Source organism: Rhinoraja longicauda, chromosome 7, assembly GCF_053455715.1.
Source record: "Rhinoraja longicauda isolate Sanriku21f chromosome 7, sRhiLon1.1, whole genome shotgun sequence".
Classification (NCBI taxonomy): Eukaryota; Metazoa; Chordata; class Chondrichthyes; order Rajiformes; family Arhynchobatidae; genus Rhinoraja; species Rhinoraja longicauda.
This window is the reverse complement of record NC_135959.1, coordinates 39,393,018-39,414,824: the sequence shown is the minus strand read 5'-3', so window position 1 is coordinate 39,414,824 and position 21,807 is coordinate 39,393,018. Positions and strand designations below refer to the sequence as shown.

The window sequence follows — 21,807 nt, the reverse complement described above, 5'->3', positions numbered from 1 at the left end:
ACGTTAGAGGCAGGAAACATGTTCCCAATGTTGGGGGAGTCCAGAACAAGGGGCCACAGTTTAAGAATAAGGGGTAGGTCATTTAGAACGGAGATGAGGAAAAACTTTTTCAGTCAGAGAATTGTAAATCTGTGGAATTCTCTGCCTCAGAAGGTAGTGGAGGCCAATTCCCTGAATGCATTCAAGAGAGAGCTAGATAGAGCTTTTAAGGATAGCGGAGTCAGGGGGTATGGGGAGAAGGCAGGAACGGGGTACTGATTGAGAATGATCAGCCATGATCACATTGAATGGTGGTGCTGGCTCGAAGGGCCGAATGGCCTACTTCTGCACCTATTGTCTATTCCTTGGGGCGCAGGACGATGAGGGGTGATTTTATAGAGGTGTACTAAATTATTGATCTGGAAGATCAGGTAGATGCAGAGTCTCCTGCTCAGAGTAGGGGAATCAAGAACCAGAGTACATAGGTTTAAGGTGAGGGGGAAAGATTTAATAGGAACCCGAGGGGTAACTTCTTCACAGCAAAGGGTGGTAGGTGCATGGAATGAGCTACCAGTGGAGGTAGTTGAGGCAGGTACTATCGCAACGTTTAAGAAACATTGAGTCCGTTACATGAATAGAGTAGGTTTAAGGGATATCGGCGAAACGCAGGCAGGTGGGACGCGTGGAGATGGGACATGTGTGGGCAAGTTGGGCCGAAGGACCTGTTTCCATACTAAGACTATAGTGACGTACCTTTAGAAAGGAGATAAGGAGGAATTTCTTTAGTCAGAGGGTGATGAATCTGTGACATTCATTGCCACAGAGGGCCTTGAGGGCCAAGTCAATGGGATGTGAAATGTATAGATTCTTCGGATTAGAGGAGAGTACAATGAACCCTAAAAAAAAACCAGTCCTCACAACAGTCCTCTCAGTGAGACGTGATTCGCTGATGAAGGATTGATGATCTGCAAACCTAAGAGGACAGGATAACGGGGACAGAAGAGGCTGCAGATGCTGGAATCCTGAGCCAAAACCAAACTGCTAGAGGAACTCAGTGGGTCAGGTGGCCTCTGTGGACAGATGCCATTTCCAGTTATGGCCTTTCTTCAGACTGCTGGAGTAGAGGGGAGACAGTTGGAAGAAAGTGGCGAGGAGAAAGGGTAGGTAAGAGCAGAAAGTGGTAGGTAGATTCAGATTAAGAAGGATTGATTGGCAGATGATTCACATGGAGTGGAGAAAGGTGGACATCATAGGCGAGGCAAAAGGGTGAAAATGGTGGTCTGATAAGAATGGAAGGCGGGGAAAGAAATGTGGAACCAGAGGGAGGGATGATGGGTAGAAAGGAGCAATAGTGGGGGTATGACAAATAGTGAACCCCGAGTAGTGAGGCATCAAGGTTATGATTCTATGGGCATTGTTGCACTGGACAAGCCATGTGATCTGTATGTATCACAAGATACTGGAGTAACTCAGCAGGTCAGGCAGCATCTCTGGAGAGAAGGAATGGGTGATGTTTCGGGTCGAAGCCCTTCTTCAGACTGATGTCGGGGGACGACGACAATGAAAGGATATAGGTGGACAGGAAGACAGTGGGAGAACTGGGAAGGGGGAAGGGAAGAGAGGGACAGAGGAACTGTCTAAAGTTAGAGAAGTCAATGTTCATACCGCTGGGCTGTAAACTGCCCAAGCGAAATACGAGGTGCTGTTCCTCCAATTTGCGGTGGGCCTCACTGTGCCCGTCTCCAGCGGATCCCCTCCTCTTGGACTCCCCCGGTTGACCAACTACCCTCACTAGAACTTTTCATTTCACTCCCCCTATGTGATCTGTATGGACAGTTTTCATATGTCATGCAAGGAAGCATCTCTCAAATGAACCATAATGTGAACGAGCGAAAGCCCTTAATATCTGCTATAATTTCTGGGTTATGAAGTAGGACATAAGAGTAATCCATGAGCACTTAAACCTTGAGGAACCAGACATGATGGCAAACCACTGCTCTTTGTCTGCCCCATCTTAAAGTCTAAAGAAAATGTTTAAAAAAAATTCTGTCTGGAACATGCAGCATCAGTGAATCCAGAAATGCTGTGGTGAATGACATATTGTGAGATATGGCATATATCAAAAGCAGCCGCCTGGAATAATCCTCTGACAAGCTGGCTAAATGTGATAGAGGACTAGTGTTGAAATGTCAGCGCAGTCCAAGCATATATGCAAGTCTGTGGAAGAGCACAGATTTTGGTTAACCTTAACCTTGTAGTCACTGCTGTTGTAGTTGCCACTGCAAGTAAGAATTTCATTGTTCTATCTGGGACATATGACCATAAAACAGTCTTGATTCTTGACTGCACAGTGGACATCAGACTGGAGCTATAGTTCCTATGGGTATGTTCTTCCCTGGTAAGCTTGTCAATGTCACCTGCTGCAGAGTCCCCTACTATGCCTGGGTTCCTGTTGAGCTCTGGCATTTATGCTTTCAGCTCATCTCTTCCAACCATAGTAATAGCAGCAGCCTCCAGTGACGTGGACCACAATGCCAAAACGTCAGTGCAATACCAGGAATTCCTTTAAATCACAGAGCAATATATGATTTGGCTACGAGTGACCAATGACCTCTTCTTGTTTGTGGATCGCTTTGCTGAGCATTTGTTTTTGAGCGCCCTGTGGCACTTTCCTGTATTGTAATGAAATGTGAAGGGTTAAAAAGCAGAATTGCCCAGCTAGGAACATTATTGCATGCATATTTCATGCCAGAAATATGTCACACAGGCAAATGCTATTCGCTCAAGGAAATGCCTGGACAAATTTACATAGCAACACAAAACGATCTATAAATAAGCACTGTGGCGTTTCTCAAGTGAGTGAGTGAGAGTGAGAAGAATGTTTAATTGTTATATGTACTTAAACGGAACAATGAAAATCTTACTTGTAGCAGCACAACAGCTTTGTAAATAGATAAGTGGTAATAGATTAATAAGTGAACAAAACAAAAAGTTCAAATAAATAGAAAACCCAATATACAGCAAAGCCCGAAGTCCCCAGTGCAACTCAGGCAGTTCGTAGTTTAGTTGCAGTTCCTAGTGTTCAATAGCCTGATGGTTGTTATGAAGAAGCTGTTCCTGAACCTGAAAGTTACAGTTTTCAAACTCTTACAGCTTCAACTTCCTGACTCTTAGATTCAAGACCTTTAGCAAAGAGACAAGCATACTATACCCTATCTACATGTGCTGCACCTTAAGGGAGCTATGAACTTGGACTCCAAGGTCCCTCTGCACATCAATGCTGATAAGGGTCTTGCCATTAACTGCATACTCACTCCTTGCATTCAAACTCCCAAAGTGTATCACCTCCCACTTGCTCAGGTTAAGCTCCATCTGCCATTTCTCCACCCATTTCTGCAGCAGGTCTATATCTCGCTGTATCTTCTGACAGCATTCGTCACTGTCCACTACTCCTCCAATTTTGGTGTTGTCAGCAAACTTACGCACCAAGCCATCTACATTTATGTCTATAGACATAAAAAGCTTGAGTAACTCAACAGGTCAGGCAGCATCCCTGGAGAAAAGGAATAGGTGAGATTTCGAGTAGAGACCATTCTTCAGGTTTAACCTGAAGAAGGGTCTCGACCCGAAACGTCACCTATTCCTTTTCTCCCGAGATGCTGCCTGACCTTCTGAGTTACTCCAGTTTTTTATGTCCATCTTCGGTTTAAACCAGCATCTGCAGTTCCTTCCTATCAATTTCCATCTAGGTCATTTATATATCACAAACAGCAGAGGTGCCAGCACAGATCCCTATGGAACTCCACTGATCACAGACCTCCAGCCAGAATAGCTACCTTCTACCACAACCCTCCATTCTATCCAGCCTGTTCTGAATCCATACGACCAATTCATCATGAATCCTGTACTTTTAAAATATTGCAGATCAGCCTACAACAAGGGCCTTTATCGTAAGCCCTACTAAAATCCACGGATACAATATCCATCACCCTACCTTCATCAATCTCCTTAGCCACCTCCTCAAAAAATTCAAAAAGTGTTGCCACTTTCAGGGAGTTATCGACTTGGACCCCAAGATTCATGTGACCGCCCAAAGTGCAACATCTCACATTTACTTGGATAAAACTCCATCTGCCTTCCTCACAGTGCACGACCCCAGCAATCTTGGTATCGCCTGCAAACCTATTAACTAACCAGTCTACATTTACATCCAAGTAGTTTATATCTACCACAAACAGCAGCGGCCCCAGCACAGATCCCCTTGGAACTACATTGGTCACAGATTTCCAGCCGGAATATTATCCTTTCACCACAACCCTCTGACTTCTAACAAAACCAGTTTTGAATCTATACGACCAAGTCACTATTAATTAGATACACTATTATACATCTTAATCTTCTAGATTAGCCACCATAGGGGACTTTATCAAATGACTTTACTAAAATCGATGCAGACAACATCCACCTCCTTACTCTCATCAATCACCTTCGTCATCTGCTCAAAAGACAATCAAGTTAGTAAGACATGACCTATCATGTCAAAACCTATGCTGACTGTCCCTAATTAACCCAATATCTTCAAAATGAGAGGAAATCCCATCCCAAAAAATCCTCTCCAATATGTTCCCTACCACTAATGTTTGTTCCCTTCTGAGGCTCATTGGCCTATAATTCCCTGGATTCACTGTACTTCTCTTCTTATTAAAGGAACAACATTAGCTACTTGTCAGTCCTCCGAGACCTTGTCTGTGGCTAGAGAAGATGCAAAGATCTTCATCAAAGCTCCCGCAATCTCCTCTCTTGCCTCTCTCAATAACCTGGAATATACATAGAATCAGTGTGGAAACAGGTCCTTCGGTCCAACTTGCCCACACTGGCCAACATGTCCCAGCTACATTCGTCCCATCTGTGCCAAAATTGGCCTTTCCCTCTAAACCTGTCCTATCCATGTACTTATCTAATTGTTGGGTATTTATCCACCTTAATGCTCTTCACGAGCCCTAACACCACCTTCTTAATATCAAACTGCCCTTGCATATTAGTATTCTCCACACTGATTTCACCATCCAACACATCCTTCTCCTTGGTGGAAACAGATGCAATTGCTCCTTTAGTACCTCACCTACATCGCTAGACTCCAAGCACAAATTCCATCCTCGATCCTCGAGTGGTCCGACCTTCTCCCTGGTTAGTCTCTTTTTTAAAATATAGGTATAAAAAGCTGGGATTTTTTTTACTCCTACTCGCCAGAGCCATTTTGAACTCATTTTCGGCCCTTTTAATCACCTACTTGAGTTCATGCCTCAGATAGACAGAAAATGCTGGAGTAACTCAGCGGGTCAGACAGCATCTCTTAAGAAAATGGACAAGTGACGTTACGGGTCAGGACCCTTCTTGAGTCTGAGTTATTACCTCCTTTCATTATATTCCTCAAAGGCCCTGTCCGATTCCAACCTCTTCAACCTTGCATGCACTTCCTTTCTCTCTTTGACTACATTCACAACCTCTTTGATTATCCAACATTCCCTTGCATTGCCAACATCATCCTTACTAGAACATGCCGGTTCTGAATATTAACCACTGGCCTTTAAACAACTCTCACATGTCAAATATGGACTTACCCAATAACAATTGCTCCCAGTGTGCCCTCCCGAACTCCTGTGCATTAACATGGTAGTTTGCCTTACTTGAATTTAGCACCTTCCCGCAAGATCCGAACTTCTCTCTATTAAACACAATCTTAAAACTTTGAGGTGTAATCCCGATCCTCAAAATGCTCTTCCACTGAAACACTTGGACAGGCTTGTTTCCCAACATAAGGTCCAGTTTGTTCCCTTCTGAGGCTGGAGTATCCACTTATGGTTTCTACCCTACTGGATGCAGCTCACATATTCTGCCTACTCTAAGCCTTTGGCACTGAGGAAGTCCAAGTCAATATTGGGAAAAATAAAATCCTGTTGCTGTGGCATTTTTCAGTAATCTACAAATCTGTTCCTCTATCTCTCACTTGCTATTGGAGACCTTTAGCACAATTCCATTAGAGTGGTCACAATGGCCCAGCGGTAGAGTTGTTGCCGTATAGCAAATGCAGCGCCAGAGACCCGGGTTTGATCCTGACTACGGGTGCTGTCTGTACGGAGTTTGTACGTTCTCCCCGTGACCTGCGTGGGTTTTCTCCGAGACCTTCGGTTTCCTCCCACACTCCATACAAGTTTGTAGGTTAATTGGCTTGGTAAATGTAAAAATTGTCCCTAATGGGTGTAGGACAGTGTTAATGTGCGGGGATCGCTGGTCGGCGCGGACCCGGTGGGCCGAAGGGCCTGTTTCCATGCTGAATCTCTAAACTAAACTAAAGCACAAGGACCCTTCCTATTTCAAAATTCCACCCATACTACCAAAGCGGACAAACCCACCAGTATGTTCTCTCTGAGTGATGCCATGAAGGTCTCCATAATTAGTTGTGCAACTCCTCCACCTCTTGCTTCTTTGTCAATCATTCCTTTCAATGAGCATCCCAACATATCGTAGATTGTAACAATAACAGTTGATGTTTATATAGTACCTACTGCACAGAACAATACGAGATCTCTTTAAAAGAGTATGAGAAGGAGAATGAGCAGTAGGATAGAGGAACATGACATTGAAAAGATCAACTACAGTCATGGAAATTAGTTTATGAATAGGTTTTCACAATTTTCAATTGGATCCCTGGATTACAACAGATTTTGTGCAGTTTTCTCTCTTTGGCGATTTACTAATTATTTTCATGGCTGTTAAATAATCATCAAACGTTGAAAAACGTTGATTATATGGAGCAGCAATATAGCAACTGCACTGACCTGCGTAATAACTGCTACAATTGCTATTGCAGTTGATGATGGGGTTGAGTCCCACTCCAGAAGCCTACTCTGGGTTCTTCCCATTCTAGCAAGCCTCCATCCCATACATAGACTCAGAAGCATGTACAGCATCTGATTTTGCGAGATCATATCACATACTGTTAAGGGAAAGAATCAACAGATCTGTTATGTTATGGTCTCCATCAATTTTATGGAAATTCGGAATTTAAGAAGCTAGAGATTCAACAAATAATAAAATAAAGTGTACCACCACCTTAAAAAAATAAAACTACACGTGTAAAATAATATCTAAAACAGAGGGAGATAATTACACCTTGTGGTGATATTTTAAACCACATCACATATTACACTTGACTCTCTACTGAAAATTAATTAATTTTTTGTTCCATCTGCAATATTGAATGGTGTAATAATTACAATCTGCTAATAAATATTGTTGAGGGCTTAGATGAATTTGCCATCTCACAGCAGTCACATGGTTCACAATTAAAATTCCAGATGATATCAAAATATCAGCTAATATCCATTTGCACTCAGTGTGAACTTTGTTATTCATTGGCTTAATTGATTTCGTCAGCATAGGACCTATACCTTGAGTAGCAAGCTCCAGCCAAACCTAGCCCATGTTTTCTACAGTAAAAAAAAGTAAACAGGAATAGGCCTTTCAGCCTCTCAAATCTGGCCTGGCATTCAACAGGATCATGGGCTGATCTGCCCAAGGCCCCATTTCCTCTTGTGTCAGATCCACATAATGTTCAGTTCCTTGATCTTTCAAAAATTATTCCTAAATATGCCCAATAACCTAACCTTCATAACATGCTGGGATAGCGAATTCCACAAATTCTCCAAAATTCTGAGAAGGAATTCTATGTACCTCCGTTTTAACTGACCATCCTCCAATTTTGTCATCTCATTTGAGATTCTCACACTCATGGAAACAACTTCACATTCATCCCCTAAAGATCTTACATGTTTCAATAATATCACCTGTCATCCTCCCAAAATCTAAAGTATACCTAACTTATTTAAACACTCTTGATAGGACAACACTCTCAACTCATCACAGGAATTAGCCTTATGAATCTCTTTTGAATCGCCTCCAATGTTGACATATTCCTTCTTAAATAAGGGGACCAAGTTTCTGTACAAAACTCCTGGTGTGGTCTCAATCAGTACCTTGTATAAATGTAACAATGCTTCCCTATTTCTAAATTCAAACCTTATAAAATGAAGTTGTATTGTGTCTGGAGCTCGCACTTGCTCTACAAATCAATCTGACCTTTGCGACATTCAGGAATGCTACACTAGACAATATACAAATATTTTCTGGTGCTGCTTAGGTGAGGAAGTAGAGTGGGTGCCCTAGAGTGGATGCCGGCGTGAAGCCAAAAACTAGAGAGAGTGCAGTTTAATACATAGCTAAGGACCCAGTACAAGAGGAAGGGCTTCAGATATGCGAGTCATTGGGGTCTGTTCCAAGGCAGGTGGGATTTGTACAAAAGGGATGGGTTGCACCTAAACCAATTTTCTCACAGGGAAGTTTGTTAGTGCTAATGGTATAGTCTTTTTAGGCAAAGCCTGTGCATTTTGGGGGCATCTCACTCGACTTGAGGTTGAGTGGGCACAAGAATGCAGGGAGATGCTCTCTCCTACAGATAGGTAAAAGACTGCCGACTGGCCATGAAACCAAGGAGGCATGGTTGAAAGTTGTCACTTGGCTGGTTGTGGTGACAAGGCTCATGGATTCAAAACTAAATTAATAAGTTCATAAGTCATAGGAGCAGAATTAGGCCCATTGAGTCTACACCGCCATTCAATCATGGCTGATCTCCACCCCATTCTCCTGGAACACCACTAGTCACTGGCAGCCAATGAGCAAAAGCTCCCTTTATTCCCACTCTTCGCCTTATGCCCTTCAGCTATCATTCAAAAACATTGCAATAATCTATGCAGATCAGGAAGCCCAATGCATTGGCTCTTTCATCTAATCCTTCACCCCATCACAGTCTTCAATTTCACTACTGCTCATCATTTCCCAGTAATTTCCTTGTAGGTTCATCCAAATCTTTCTCCCAACTTCCCGAATCCAGTTACTGCTGGCATGCACTCTCATCTCTCTGCAACACCACATCTATTCCTTACAGTCAAATGCTTTCTGTACATTCATCTACTTTTACTCATAGGTTCCTTAGTTATCTCCGTGTAGAGGGTGTGCAGAAAAATGAAGGAGGGCCAGAAACCAAAGGGAACCAACAGTCATCTCACAATTAGCAATTATCCAAATAGACGTCTTGGCTATCACTTTAAAGGGTACCTAAAGACTGAATTAATTGTCGTTCCACATGTCATTAGTGAATAATTTTGGTTCACCAGGGTACACTGCAGTCAACACTACTAGATATCCACAGGAGGTCAGCTTGTGCCCACTTGCTCTAATTGGCATCCTCTCAGAAAATGTTGAAATCATTGCTTCAATTTGGCAAAGAAGATATCAGTCACTTGGTGAGTGATACGGCTATGTGCTCGTCTGTTAGGTTCTACAATTAATCCTTACACGGTATTGGAAAGATTCACAGGCCAATAGTGATTTTTAGAGTTGTTGAGTAAGTGTAGCCTAAGTATTTGGCAGAAGACATTGTGCTATCAAGCTGCAAATGTCTAGCATTATCTAGTACGAGACCCTGAACACCCTTGCCTTTTTGTGTTCCGATACAGAGGAATTTTATCCTTCGCTCGTGTAGCATGGGTGAAGCTTAAATATAATTCCCTTGAAGCTTAACAATGCTGATCCACTCACTCCTAACGAGATGTAGATCTGAATACAGGATTTAAGCAGTTCCTATGCTCTGGGTCTCATCAATGCTACTATTCACCTTAGACCTCATCTGGTCTAATTAAGCAACGTGGCACAATTGGCACCGATGATGATCTGAAGCATTTGGGATTCAAAAAGTGGAGATGAGATATACAATTTTGAGGTAGACAAATAAGCTTCAAATGTGTCAATGTTATCTCTGAAGTTGTCAAAGTAACTCCAAAGTAGTCAGAGTAACCTCTCAGTGTGACTATTGTGAACAAAGCCTTTCAACAGAAGCAGCTGTGAGACTTTACTACTTATTGGCATATTTCCCTGCCAATTCTTTAGCCCTCAATTGCTGCTGTGTTCTCATTTTGATTTCATTAGCAAGTCCCAAGAAGCGTGGGAAACTCGTGGAATCACAGTTAAATTTGAAAAGGCAGTTTAACGTAGTTCAAATTGAATCACTGGTGTATTAAAATTGACAACCCATTTCTCCTGAAGTGATTGCTCGCACACAGCCGAATGCTTTGGAATTAAATGCAAAAGTCAGTGGATTACAGCCTGCTCGCTATACATTGTCAGTTCTCCTACTTAAACACCACCAATCCTGCCTATACGGCCCTAAAAATCAATCATCCCCCTTAAAGTATCTTTGAAATATAAATTCTTCAATGTTTCCTCAAAAAAGGAGTGGAAGTTTTTCGATCAGAATTTTTTTACAATAATAAGTACTTGCTTTGAAGAGCAGTGACCTGCAAGACAATTGACCTAATCATAGCAGGTAGGATCAAGCTCCTATCTGACCAGCAGAGACACAACAGGCTAAATAACCTCCTTCTGCATTGAAGATATGCTGTGATTCTATTTTATTTGAATTCAGATTGATTGCGTCATACAACATGGAACACTGGCTCTTTGGCACAACTCATCCATGCCAACCTATCTATGCTAATTACACTTGCCTGCGTAAATATGCCCCAATCGCTCTAAATCTTTCCTCTCCATGTACCTGTCTGAGTGCATTTTAAATGAGGTAATTGTACTTGCCTCTACCCCCTCCTCAGGCAGCTTGTTCCCTATATCCACCACCCTCTGTGTGGAAAAACCTGTCCCTCAGGATCCCCTCTGGACTGGTTTAACTTATTAATTTTTAACTTTACACTTATCACAGTTAAATTCCATCAGCTCTTCCCTCGCCCACATTTACATATAAACATAGAAAATAGATGCAGGAGACGACCATTTGGCCCTTCAAGCCAGCACCGCCATTCACTGTGATCATGACTGATCATCCACAATCAGTAACCTATGCCTGGCTTCTCCCCATATCCCTTGATTCCACTAACCCCTAGAGCTCTATCCAACTCTCTTTTAAATTCAAGTCAAGTCAAGTTTATTTGTCGCATACACATACACGATGTGCAGTGAAATGAAAGTGGCAATGCCTGCGGATTGTGCCCAAAAAGAATTACAGTTACAGCAATCCAGTGAATTAGCCTCCACTGCCTTCTGTGGCAGAGAATTCCACAAATTCACAACTCTCTGGGTGAAAAAGTGTCTTCTCACCTCAGTTTTAAGTGATTTCCCCTTTATTCTTAGATTGTGGCCCCTGGTTCTGGACTCCCCAACATTGGGAACATTTTTCCTGCATCTAGCTTGTCCAGTCCTTTTATAATTTTATATGTCTCTATAAGATTCCCTCTCATTCTTCTTGTTGATCTATATCCTGTTATAATCTCGCCAACCTTCTTTCCACTCTACCGATTTTCATGCCATCTGCAAACTTACTAATCAAGCCACATACATTCCCTTCCAGATCATTAATACATACGATGAACAATAATGTACTCACTCATCCTTGCAGCACATTAAATGTTACAGGTCTCCAATCTGAATTGTAACCCTCCACTACAAACCACTGCCTCCTACCACAAAACTAATTTTGTATCCAATTTGGTTTCTCATCCTGGATCCCATGTATTCTAAACTTTTGGACCATCCAACAATGCGGGTTGTTGTCAAACCTTGCCAAAGTCTATCACCCTGACTTGTCAATCCTCTTAGTCACCTCCTCAAAAAACTCAATCAAACTTGTGAGATATGATCTCCCAAGAAAACAACCTTGCTGACTATCACTGATCAGTCTCCATGTGCATATAAATCCTGTTCCTGAATGCCTTGCTGTAATATCACCACCACTGATGTAAAGTTCACTGGTATGTATGTATTACTCTCTCTTTAATAGGCTCATTCCACAATAAAATCAAAATTTACATGATATATAAAATATGAATATTCATGGTTATGCGTTTGGTCAGTAAACATAATAGGAATATGCATGGCATGCAATGGTCATCATGCTGAGCAATCATAAAATGAACATCTACTAATCAATATATAGAATTGCATTTATGTACAAAATATTTTTATAATGTTCTTTACACACAATTTATATGTACATAGATGCATGCTCTGTATTGTCCTTCTGTGAATAAAAATATCGTAGTTTGAATTTATATTCTGTCTTTTTTCTGTCTTTGTCTATTGTTACCGTTTAAATGTATGTATTGACCTATTTTTAGCTGTGTAAATGTGGGGGGTGGTGGAAACCTTTTTTCTAAATCTCCTTCTCAACGGAGATGCGACCTTTTTCCATGTTGCATCTCCGTTCGCGCTACGGCCTAACACCGTGGAGTTGGCGGCCACTAGCTGGGAGCGACCTTGAAGGCTCCGGTCGCAGGGCCTGGAATTAACATCTCGGAGGCTTCGGCCGCGGGCCCTGTGGACCGCAACTTCGGGAGCTCGCAGGTCCCTGGCTGGCGACCGGCTTTCGGGAGCTCCAGCCATAGCAGCTTCGACCGCCCCGAATCACGAGGCTCGATCGACCCGTTCGCAGGACCTTCATCGCCCTGCGTGGCTCGGCCGCTGCACTTTCCATCGCCCGGTGGGAGCTTAGGACCTTCATCGGCCTGCTCGGCTCGGCCCTGGGACCTTCCATCGCCCGGCGGGGTCTTCGGGAGTCGGGAGCCTCGATCGCCTCGAGGCAGCAGTTTGACTGCCTGACCGCGGGAGAAGAATGAGGAGGAGATAAGACTTTTCTTTGCCTTCCATCACAGTGAGGGTGTGCCTGGAGCAATCACTGTGATGGTTGTCTGTGTTAAATTGTAATTGTGTGTCTTGTGTTCTTTATTGTTTACTGTCAACCATTTACTGTTTATTGTTTATTGTCAACCATTTATGCCGGACCCTGACGTGAGAGGACGCTGGCGCAGTTTGTTCGCCGCTTCTCCGTCTGGATAAATCTTTTGTTTGTTTGTTTGATTTTATGTTTTGTTTGCTCTGCAAAGCGTCTTTGAGTTTCTAGAAAAGCGCTATATAAATTAAATGTATTATTATTATTATTATTATTATCATTATATTACAAGATCAATGTTTATTAAGAGCCAAGTTATCTGGAATATCTGAAATATTCAGAGGAAGTTTTGAACTTACATTCAGCCAAACCTCCCAGCAAAGGAACTCCAATTCCATCCACTGAGTATCTGAAAGAAAGTAGATGGTGTGCAGCTGTTTTTAGGGAAAAACAGTGATTTTTCATTTTAATCACATACTTTTTTGTAGAAAGGTGTTATGAGAATCTTTCCCAAAGAAAAACAAATAAACATTAACATACATCTTACAACTGTAGTGTTGTAATTTTATGTATTGTACGATTTATTCATTTCATTCAAAACCACATAATGAATTCTCTTAAAAATATAACTTGAAATTTCATCTACTTTAGTTCAATTTCCCTTAACCCACTTTCATTTTATGTTTTCTTTGAATGTAACAGTGTACTGCACACAATTTTGAAAACAGCTTACAAACATATAAAAGCAAGAAAATGTAAGTTATACAAGTCATAAATTAAAATTGCATTACCTAGACAGGTGCATATAGTTAGCGAGTGCTGCACCAGCCTGTAGAAACAATCCAACAGACAAAACCTTCAGTACTGTATTCATCGGTCCACCTTTCTTTATTGATTGCCAGATTGGTTGAGCATATATGCAGGCGACCAGGAAGTAAGCCAATAACAGGAGGCAGTAGAACCCATGTAATCCTATGGAAAGAATTAATAAGTGAGTTTCAAAATCAAGCAGATTACTAATACTATGTGGAATTATTTAAAATGCCTGATATTGAATAAATCCTGTTATTGCAAATAAAAATTGAGCCCTATGCAAAATAATTTAAATAAAAAACACCTACGTGTGATTCTGCTCCTCTGCTGAACTACAATCACCTTCCCTGCTCCTAACCTGATCAATACCTCTATGCATACCTGACTTTAAAACCTCAGTCACCATTCACCAGTGCCAACCCAAGATTTTTTTGTAGTCTATTCCACTTTCTTGTCACATCTTCCAGCCTGTCTTCAGGACTGGTCTTATGATTAGTTCCCCATTCAGTTCCCTTTTCTGATATTACTCTATTTAATTTCAAGAAAGTTTTTCATTCTCATTGCTCGCTCAACCATTGCTCCATCAATCTACATCTCTGCCTCAACGTGAAATTTAATTTGGCCTGAAATTAACTTCCGCATATCTCTTTTCTGCTCACAAGAACTCTAAGGCCAAGGTCCAAAAAATCTATAAAACCAATTTCAGGTAGATTAACATTTATTTATACTGGATATTACAATTCATAAAACCTGGGTGCAAGTTTAATTACTGTTCTTGAGGGACTCATGAAACAACGTAGTGCACAAATTGTCTACAAATCCTTGGACTCAGAAAGATTGTACTTTTTTGGCACCAAACAGAGTAGGTGTTCACTTGTCTGTTTGCACTGTTCTGTTGTCAAGCTGGAAACGGTGCAGAAAAGATTTACGAGGGTGTCGCCAGGACTCGAGGGCCGGAGCTATAGGGAAAGATTGAGCAGACTAGGACTCTATTCCTTGGAGTGCAGGAGGATGAGGGATGATCTTATAGAGGTATACAAAATCATGAGAGGAATAGATTGGGTAGATGCACAGAGTATCTTGCCCAGAGGAGGGGAATTGAGAACCAGAGGACGTAGGTTTAACGTGAGGGGAGAAACAATTAATAGGAACCAGAGGAGTAACCTTTTTCACACAAACAGTGGTGGGTGTATGGAACGAGCTGCTGGAGGAGGTAGTAGAGGCAGGTACTATCACAACGTTTAAGAAACATTTAGACAGGTACATGGATAAGACAGTTCCAGAGGGATATGGGCCAATCGCAGGCAGGTGGGACATGTTAGTTAGTGTGGGCAAGTTGTGCCGAAAGGCCTGTATCCACAACTCTCTACGACTCTCTATGACTATCCTTATAGTTAGTGCTCTTTTAGTCCAGGCAGCATTCTGGTAAACATCTTCTGCAACCTCTCCAAAGCCCCCACATGCTTCCTGCAATAGGGTGACCAGAACTGCACAGAATACTCCAAAGAAAGATTTATTCTAGATTCTTTATATATCAATATGTTTTTTCAAACATGCAGAGGCATAAATCCTCATCATATTAGAAAAAATAGCATTTGAATATGCACTTGAACAGTCATGACCTGCAGGGCTGCAGTTCAAGTGGTGAAAAATGGGATTACACTATATTTTTTAGGCTTCACAAACTGAAAAGATCAAGCGGTCATGTTCTGTGTGGTGGGAGGCAAATCCATGCTGTGCAATACAGTGACAGAGATGTAGCTCTCCCTGGATCCCACTCTCCATCCTGTCTCTTCTCCTCCAGACCCAATGTTCATTGAGGATAACTCTACATCTGTAGTTCCAAACCTGACTCTGGAGGAGATTGGGATATTGCCAGCCTTATGAGCACAAACACTACGGCATCGAGCATCAAGCACAGAACAGGTTTGTAGTCAAGGTTGCACCAAAGGTGACAACGTCTACGGCCACAGTCTTGCAGCACAAAAGTGACCCTGATGCCAGGTGATTGGCCTCAAAGTTTTCCATTTGCTCCATAATTATGAACCCTGGCACTTCTTTTATGGTATTTGGGCTGGCTTAAGAATTCTAGGCTACTCTCCAGCTACTTTGATGATTATACAGGAAGATGGCTATTCCACACCAAAATAATCAGCCATGTTTCCTTCCAGATAAGGGAAACACTGTACAGAGTGAGACTGTTAGCAACTCAAGCTGTGCTGGTGTAGACTGTAATCAATAATTCACAATCTTCACAACTCAGTGCTGCAGTGCCACCTTGTGCAAGAAATCCATTCTGCAACAAAATAATAGAAACGGTTGTAAAATTACACCAAGGCTGTCAGAATTCCAAATACATAGAATTGTGAATTCTATGAAAGAAATGAACCCTTTTTGCACACATCATCATTTGCCAATCATAAAACCTATCAAAGCTAATCCCATTTACCTGCAACAGACCCATATCGCTCAACACCTTTCCTGTCCAAATATCTTTAAATATTGTACAAACCATCGTTATAACGGACCATGGAGGGGGGGGGGGGGATGTTGTTCTTTATTGGCGATTGCCATTTTTGATGCTGGATGGACACTGCTTTAGTACGAGAGAAAATTCAGCTGCAATTTGCATCATTTCATACTTGCATGAATAACTTTACATTAAATTCCAGTACAATTGAATTACAAGGACTCTGCCTTTCATTTGTTATCTGCAGGAGAAACAGTGCTACCGGAGATGTAGGTCTAGCCATGAAAATGCAACACCCTTCACAATCCTGGTACACTGTCATTTAAAAATATTATTTAAGAGCATCCAACTGTCACCGAAGAGGAGAAAGTAAAAATGTTTAAATACTGTTTTACTGTTTTTCCACCAAAATGAAACTCACATTTTCTCAAGTATTTGTTTTCTTGCCCAATTGCATAACCTGTTTATATTTCTTTGTAGTGTTTTTACTTCCCCCCCCCCAATAGTTCACTTACCTGTCTGGCTTTAGGCTGCGAACAAATGATTTGTAAAGATTATGAATAGCTGAGGACTTATTGCTGATTTCTGTCAAACCCAACTAATAACAACTTGCTAACATGACAAATAAAATGAACCACTTATTCCTGCTCTCAATTTCCTGACTTCAGCCAATCCTTTATGAATGCAAGTACATTATTCCCATCACGAGTCCCTATTTTACAATCATAGAGAGATACAGCACAGAATCAGGGTCATGAACCACGGAGTTCACACCAACTATCAACTGGCCATTTGCACTAATCTAACATTTATCCCATTTTTTAACATTTGTTTTCCCTACATTTTCATCAACTCTTCCCAGATTTTATTGCTCATTTGAGACAATGTACAATAACCAATAAACACACCAACTTGCAGCTTTTAGGGATGTGGAAGGAAACTGAAGGACCAGTGGAAATCACAGTCACAGGGAGAATGTGCAAACTCCACACTGATAGCAATGGACATGATTGAACCCAGGGCTTAGGTGCTGCAAGGCAGCACTCGACTAGATGTACCACTGTGCCGCTCGAGTTTTGTGACATTCATGTGGTGACTTATTTAATGCCTCTTGGAAATCCAGATAAAGGATTAACAAAGAGGACTCTTAGTACAGTAAAGAATATAGTTAAAAAGTAGGAGAGTACAACTACTTACCAGACTCTTCTGCACTGAAGTGATCTAGTGGATTGTTAGCTGCGTCTGGGTTCAATAACACAAGTTTAAATTTAATGGTCTCCACAGCAAAGCTGTCATCTCTTTTAGCTTCATTTTCTAAGCATGTGTATTTATCAGCATACACAATGTAACAAGCCTCAGGGTGTTTAAACGGAGCAAGGGTTTGATTGTTTTCCACATCATCCAATGAAACTGGCAAAAAAAAAATCACTGTTATATTCCCTCAATTAATGCGCGCACTGGATCAAATAAATATGAATTATTTATAGCTGGGGCGGCAGAGAGGGGAAGAGTGGGGAAACAGGGAGGGAGTGAGGTGGTAGGAAGGGTGGAGCGTGGGAACAAGGGGGAAGTGGGAGAAGGGAGAGAGAAGAGGGAAGAGTATCTTTTAAACATTTACATTGAAAAATATCAAAATTATATTTATGATAAAGGTAAATAACTTGAGCAGTCATTAAAGGAGCTATGCCTTTAGAGACAAATTTTACAGTTGGCAGAGATGTTGCAAGCAAACCTTCTTGGTCTGCACTGTCTGAATCAACAAAGGTTAATGGTCCTAATTTGCCACTTCAGATACGATGAGGGTTATTACTGCAAAGAGTTAGATGGAGACCTGCAATGTGGGTCAAGGTCTCTGCCAACACTGCAGGTTTCCCTCCAGTAGTTAATTGCACTCATATCACATTAAGGGGACAAAAAACAATGCAGAACTCTATCTAAACCCTCCACAAAGCAAGATGAATGTGATAATATCTAAAAGATTCTAATGATCAGTGTTAGATATCTGGGAAGCTAGCATGATTCATTAATAACAGTCCACTACATTTGCTATGAGTTTACACACCTGTTCAACTGGCATTTGCTGGAAGATTAAAGCTAATATTATTTCTGGCTCTTTAATCCAGTCAGGACTCTTACCTTGAATCCTTGCAGACACTCAGCGCATCATAGAAATCACCAGTAGACTTCTTAACAATGTTTTTGATGCCTGCAACGCACTGAAAAGGAACCTTTCAGTACAGTGCAGAGCAAATCTTGTTTCATGTTTAAAAGGCAGAATATGAATAGTGCAAGGCCACGTTTGGGTTGGGATCCTGCATCAGGTCTAGACCCAAGATGTTGCTCGATCTGTTGAGTTCTTCCAGTATTCTTTTTTTTCTTCCAGATTTGAACATCTGGAATCTCTTTTGTCTCTGTTTCAGCCATCACAATTTTACTGGCCGGTAAACGGATCCTAATCCTATTATTATTTTGCACAGCACAGGATGACAAGATAAAAAAAGGAAGAGAGAAAATGCAAAAGAGCTCTCTATGACCCAACTTCAAAGATTTATCGCCCTTCAATTCCTTCAAAGGCACCAACATCCTTGCAGGGAGGTTTGCTAGTGCGACTCAAGAAGGTTTAAACTAGAATGGCAGGGGGGTAGGAACCAGAGCAGCAGGTCAGCAAATAGAAGGGCTGATGAGAAAGCAGAGATTATGATAAGTGAGTATCAAAGGAAGGACAGGCAGGATGTTGTCACTGATCATGAGTGATAGGATCAGAATTAGGCCATTTGGCCCATCAAGTCTGCCATTCAATCATGGCCGATCTGTCTCTCCCTCCTAACCTCATTCTCCTGCCTTCTCCCCATAACCCCTGACACCCATACTAATCAAGAATCTATTGACTAGACCTCCACAGCTTGTGAGAAAGAATTCCACAGATTCACCATGCTCTGACTAAAGAAATTCCTTCTCATCTCCTCCCTACAGGAATGTCCTTTAATTCTGAGGCTATGACCTCTAGTCCTACTCTCCCACTAGTGGAAACATCTTCTCCCCATCCACTCTATCCCAGGCTTTCACTATATGGGGATAATGAAGGGCTGAAGTGTGCTTACTTCAATCCAAGGAGTATTGTGGGTAAAGCAGATGAACTTAGAGCCTGGATCAATGCTTGGAATTGTGATGTTGTGGCCATTACGGAAACTTTGGTGCCTGAGCAATGTGGCTTTTAGCTCAATGTGCCTGGGTTTCAATGTTTCAAATGAGATGGGGTGGGGGCGGGGGGTGTGAAGATGGGGTAAACAAGATGGAGTTGCTGCTTTACTAATCAGGATGAATGTCACGACAGTACTTAGAGAGGGCATACTGAAGGAGACATCTACTGACGCATTATGGGTTGAGGTCAAAACTAAGAAAGGAGCAATTGCTCTAACGGGATCATATTATAGGCCACCTTCTAGCCAGTGGGAGATAGTCAGATATGTAGACAGATTACGGAAGGATGCAAGAACGTGGTAGTGGGTGACTTTAACTTTCCCAATATAGTGACTGGGACTTACTCAGGGCAAGCGAATTCAATGGGGGAGAATTTGCTGGGTGTATCCAAGGAGGTTTCCGAAACAGTATGTGAATAGTCCGACTTGAGGAGGGACCATACTGGACCCTTCTCCCCACAGTATCCGTCACCCTGTCCGTAGAACATTAGGTGTGTTTTCATCATGGATAGGGTAATGTAGCGACCCTAATCCAGAGTGTAAGAAAATAACTGCAGATGCTGGTACAAATCAAAGGTATTTATTCACAAAATGCTGGAGTAACTCAGCAGGTCAGGCAGCATCTCAGGAGAGAAGGAATGGGCGACATTTCGGGTCGAGACCCTTCTTCAGACTGATGTCAGGGGGGCGGGACAAAGGAAGGACATTCGTAACAAGGACAGAATCCCCTCGTTCTCACCTTCCACCCCATCAGCCAGCGTATCCAACAAATCATCCTCCAACATTTCCTTCACCTACAACGGGACCCCACTACTGGCCTCTTCCCATCCCCTCCCCTTTCTGCGTTCCGCAGAGACCGTTCCCTCCGTAACTCCATGGTCCACTTGTCCCTTCCTACCCAAACCACCCCATCCCCGGGTACTTTCCCCTGCAACTGCAGGAGATGCAACACCTGTCCCTTTACCTCCCCCCTCAACTTCATCCAAGGACCCAAACAGTCTTTCCAGGTGAGACAGAGGTTCACCTGCACCTCCTCCAACCTCATCTATTGTATCCGCAGCTCTAGATGTCAACTTCTTTACATCGGCAAAACCAAACGCAGCCTCGGCGATCGTTTCGCTCAACACCTTCGCTCAGTCCGCCTTAACCAACCTGATCTCCCGGTGGCTGAGCACCAACTCCCCCTCCCACTCCCAGTCTGACCTTTCTGTCATGGGCCTCCTCCAGTGTCATAGTGAGGCCCACCCGAAATTGGAGGAACAGCACCTCATATTTGCTGCCCAGTTGTATGAACATTGACTTCTCCAACTTTAGATAGTTCCTCTGTCCCTCTCTTCCCCTCCCCTTCCCAGTTCTCCCTCTATCTTCCTGTCTCCATCTATATCCTTCCTTTGTCCCGCCCCCCTGACATCAGTCTGAAGAAGGGTCTCGACCCGAAACGTCGCCCATTCCTTCTCTCCTGAGATGCTGCCTGACCTGCTGAGTTACTCCAGCATTTCGTGAACTAATCCAGAGGGTAGTCGATATGGTATACATGAAACGTAGTAATGCATTCAACAAGGTTTCTCATAATAAGCTGATCCAGAAGATTAAAGCACACGTAGACTTGGTTGATTGGATTCAAAATTGATTTGGACAATGGTGGAGGAGTATTATTCTGACTAGAGGTCGTTGACCACTGCTGTTCCACAAGGATCAGTTCCGGGGTGAGGCAACATAGGATTTAGACGAGAATCCTCATGGGGATATTCGCTGATGCTGTGGGAGGAAACTTTAATTAACATCTCTCTAATAATTAGAATTGCAGAGATGATGCAGCAAGGAAATAAGCCCTTCAGCCCACTAAGTCCACGCCAACCACTGATCTCCCATTTTACACTATCTTCAAAACTCCTCCTCCTTCCACGATTCTATTATTCACCAAAAATTTAGGGGCAATTTATTGTGGTCAATTAACATAATAACCACAATTCGTTTGGGATATGGGAGAAACCCAGAACACCCAGGAGGTCACAGGTAAAACACACAAACGCTACGTAAAGAACACCCGAAGTCAGGATTGAACCGAGTCTCTGGCTCAGTGAGGCAGTAGCTTAACTAGCTGTGCCACTGTGGCACCAATAATATAAATGATTGCGACAAAAATGTAGGTTGGCTGAAGGGTCATTTTGAAGATGACACAAAAATTGAAGTTGAGGATAGTGAGGAAGATTGTCAAAAACAGCAAGATATGGATCAATTGGAATATGGACAGGGAATTGGCAGATGAAGTCAATCCAGATAATGACTTTAATTTTAGAGGAAAAAATGAGGTCAATAGCATGATCTTTAGGAACAGTTCCTATAGAGGGATCTTGGGATGCAAGTCCATAGCTCCCTCGAAATGGCAATGCAAGTGGAAAGAGTAGTAAAGTAAGCATATGCCCATGTTTGATTAATGGGTCGGGGCAATGAGTATAAAAGTTGCCATCCTGTTGCAGCTGCACAAAACCTTAGTTAGACTAAATTAGCAGTATTGTGGGCAGTTCTGGTCATTGCATCATCGGAAGGAT

At 42.3% G+C, this 21,807-nt stretch overlaps 1 protein-coding gene across 3 annotated transcripts in view; it reads right to left on the bottom strand.

The window, feature by feature from the left end:
• The window catches only part of gpr180 (G protein-coupled receptor 180), a 60,048-nt gene that overhangs the window by 30,815 nt on the left and 7,426 nt on the right, over positions 1 to 21,807 (bottom strand). For 2 of the 3 annotated variants that reach the window (XM_078402336.1, XM_078402335.1), the window contains exons 3-6: positions 17,253 to 17,465; positions 13,564 to 13,744; positions 13,132 to 13,181; positions 6,819 to 6,976 (exon numbers count right to left, since the gene is read on the bottom strand). In XM_078402336.1, the coding sequence (XP_078258462.1) occupies positions 6,819 to 6,976; positions 13,132 to 13,181; positions 13,564 to 13,744; positions 17,253 to 17,465 (602 nt within the window). The remainder of the gene's footprint in view (positions 1 to 6,818; positions 6,977 to 13,131; positions 13,182 to 13,563; positions 13,745 to 17,252; positions 17,466 to 21,807) is intronic. The other variant, XM_078402337.1, reaches the window with a different exon arrangement.